Source organism: Alligator sinensis, unplaced genomic scaffold, assembly GCF_000455745.1.
Source record: "Alligator sinensis unplaced genomic scaffold, ASM45574v1 scaffold237_1, whole genome shotgun sequence".
In the NCBI taxonomy this organism is placed as follows: domain Eukaryota; kingdom Metazoa; phylum Chordata; order Crocodylia; family Alligatoridae; genus Alligator; species Alligator sinensis.
Genome location: NW_005841849.1, coordinates 659,589 through 661,837, shown reverse-complemented (window position 1 = coordinate 661,837; position 2,249 = coordinate 659,589). Strand labels below are relative to the sequence as shown.

Here is a 2,249-nt window from a genome sequence, read left to right as displayed (position 1 = left end):
AGCTCATGTTCATCTTGGAGTCAATAATGACTCCGAGATCCCTTTCTGCCTCTGTGCTTTCAAGAAGGGGACTCCCCAGTCTGTATGTATGCTGTGGATTCCTTCTCCCAAGGTGCAGCACCCTGCATTTGTCTATGTTGAACCCCATCCTATTTTCATCTGCCCACTTTTGTAGTCTGTCTAAATCTAGTTGCAGCCTCTCTCTCCCTTCAAGTATGTCCACCTCGCCCCACATCTTAGTGTCATCAGCAAACTTGGACAGAGTGCTTTCCACCCCCTGATCCAAGTTGCTGATGAAGATGTTAAACAGTGAGGGCCCGAGGACCGAGCCCTGGGGTACCCTATTGCTCACATCTCGCCAGGTTGAGTACAACCCGTCCGCCACTATTCTCTTGATCTTGGACATGTGATTACTATGTGGGTAGTTCAGATCCAGGGTAAGGTGTCACTATCCCCAAACAATGCTAATGAAATGAGGGAGGAAACAGCATCCTCCAGCAATGGAGATAACTCGCACTGACAGGCTGCTGTTGCCTCTTTCCACCCTCCTGCCTCTCTCCTGGTTGTTCCATTTGACTAAGTGGCCTCTTCTTGGCATTAGTGTTTAGTACTTCACTTCTAAAACACACTAGGAAATGCAAAGCATGGATATTAAATTCTGTTCTACCAGGAAAGGGGATGAAGTGAGAAGAGAAGGCATGAATAGGAAAACACTAGGAAAAAGAGGAGGAATGCCAGCAGCAAGAGGTCTGTCTGGGCCTTGAGGCCCATTAGGGAGCTGATCACAGCATGTTCCTTGGAGACTTACTTTAGATAGTGCACTGCTTAAGCCTTCCTTTTCACTCTCCAGCACTTCCTTCTCCAGTGTGGCCTGGTTCAAGGATTCCTTTACCATCACCAATTCCTTCTTCAAGGCTGAGGTCTTCTCCTCTAGCTGTTCTAAAGATCTTTGCCTGCAGGAATTATACAAATGGGAGAAACATGAATAATAAGGTAAAGTGTAGGGGTTTAATCCTCTGGGCCCAGACATATGGCATCTTTACACTGGCATAAGCTTCCTTTACCCCAGTGTAAAAAAAAAGGAATAGAGCTCTACACCAATATAACTTACTAGAATTGTGTGCAGAGCTACCGTGGGGCAAAACTGCTTAAAAAGGTACTGGTGAAAGTTACCCTGGTGTATGTTATGCATACACAGCTATCCTGGGATAGTTATTTGCTCAGTGCAAACAGGCTGTTACCTGCTCCTACATCACCCAGTGTTGAGGCAGCAACCAGGCCAGGACAACAGGTCCCTTGCTTCTCTAAATCCCAGTGTAGTTCATGCCAGATGTAAACTACACCAGTGTTAAGGTGTCCTGTGTCCACACTGTGCTAGCTGCCTCCATGTACAGTCATTGACACCAGTACAATGTGAGTTCAGAATGGGGCTTATGCTCCCTTGGCCAAGCTACAGGGCAATAAACAACTGGGTTTCCCCATGCATGATCTCAGCTTCATGTCACACTGTCATCCTTTCTTAGTTAGGCAGACTTGTACTCCCAGGTCTCAAACTGCTAAGCCCGTTTGACAGCATGCAGCTGGAGGTGTTATTTGTTGCTTAGGACATGGATCAGGGATATTCTGCTGTGGAGACAACCCCTGCTTTCTCCAGGTAGCATGATGAGCATGGAATGAGAACACTGTTCTGGCACTGTTGCCCTCATACATGTGTCACTGGATCAGGACCCCACTGGATTCCACCTCCCCTGGGATTGCAGCACTGCAGATGGGATATGGGCATAGGGGAGGGGAATTCCAAGGACAACTCCTCACCCTCGCTCCAGTTCCTTCCTTGATCGCTCCCGTTCCTTGGCCAGATCCTCCTTCTGCTCCTCCATGATGTTTTGCTGCCTCTGCAGTTCCACATTCACTGTCTTCAGCTTCTCCACTTCCAGCCGGGAGGAGTCCACCTGCTCACTCAGACCTCCAACTGTCATCTCCAAGGTCTCCTTCTCCCTGAGAAGGCCAGAAATATATGTATGGACCTATTTGGCCTTGGTGCAGCGTGATCCACATTGTTTCCTCAAGTGGTTGGACCATGTATGGATCAAGAGGCTCTTGACTCCTTCCAGGCTCACGGAGTGAGCTCTTCAGCCTAAGCAGCAGGAGTTTGTGGATCTAGATTCAGGCTCATTCCTGAGTGACAATGACTGAAATGTCACGGCATCCAGCACACACAGGTCCCAGCACAGGAGAAAGAGAGGTGC

The 2,249-nt window shown here is 48.5% G+C and overlaps 1 protein-coding gene across 1 annotated transcript in view; it reads right to left on the bottom strand.

The window, feature by feature from the left end:
- Positions 1–2,249, bottom strand: part of CROCC2 (ciliary rootlet coiled-coil, rootletin family member 2) — a 99,639-nt gene that overhangs the window by 58,872 nt on the left and 38,518 nt on the right. Inside the window, 2 exon segments of the mRNA XM_025209284.1 lie at positions 809–953; positions 1,816–1,998. Coding sequence (XP_025065069.1) covers positions 809–953; positions 1,816–1,998 — 328 coding nt within the window.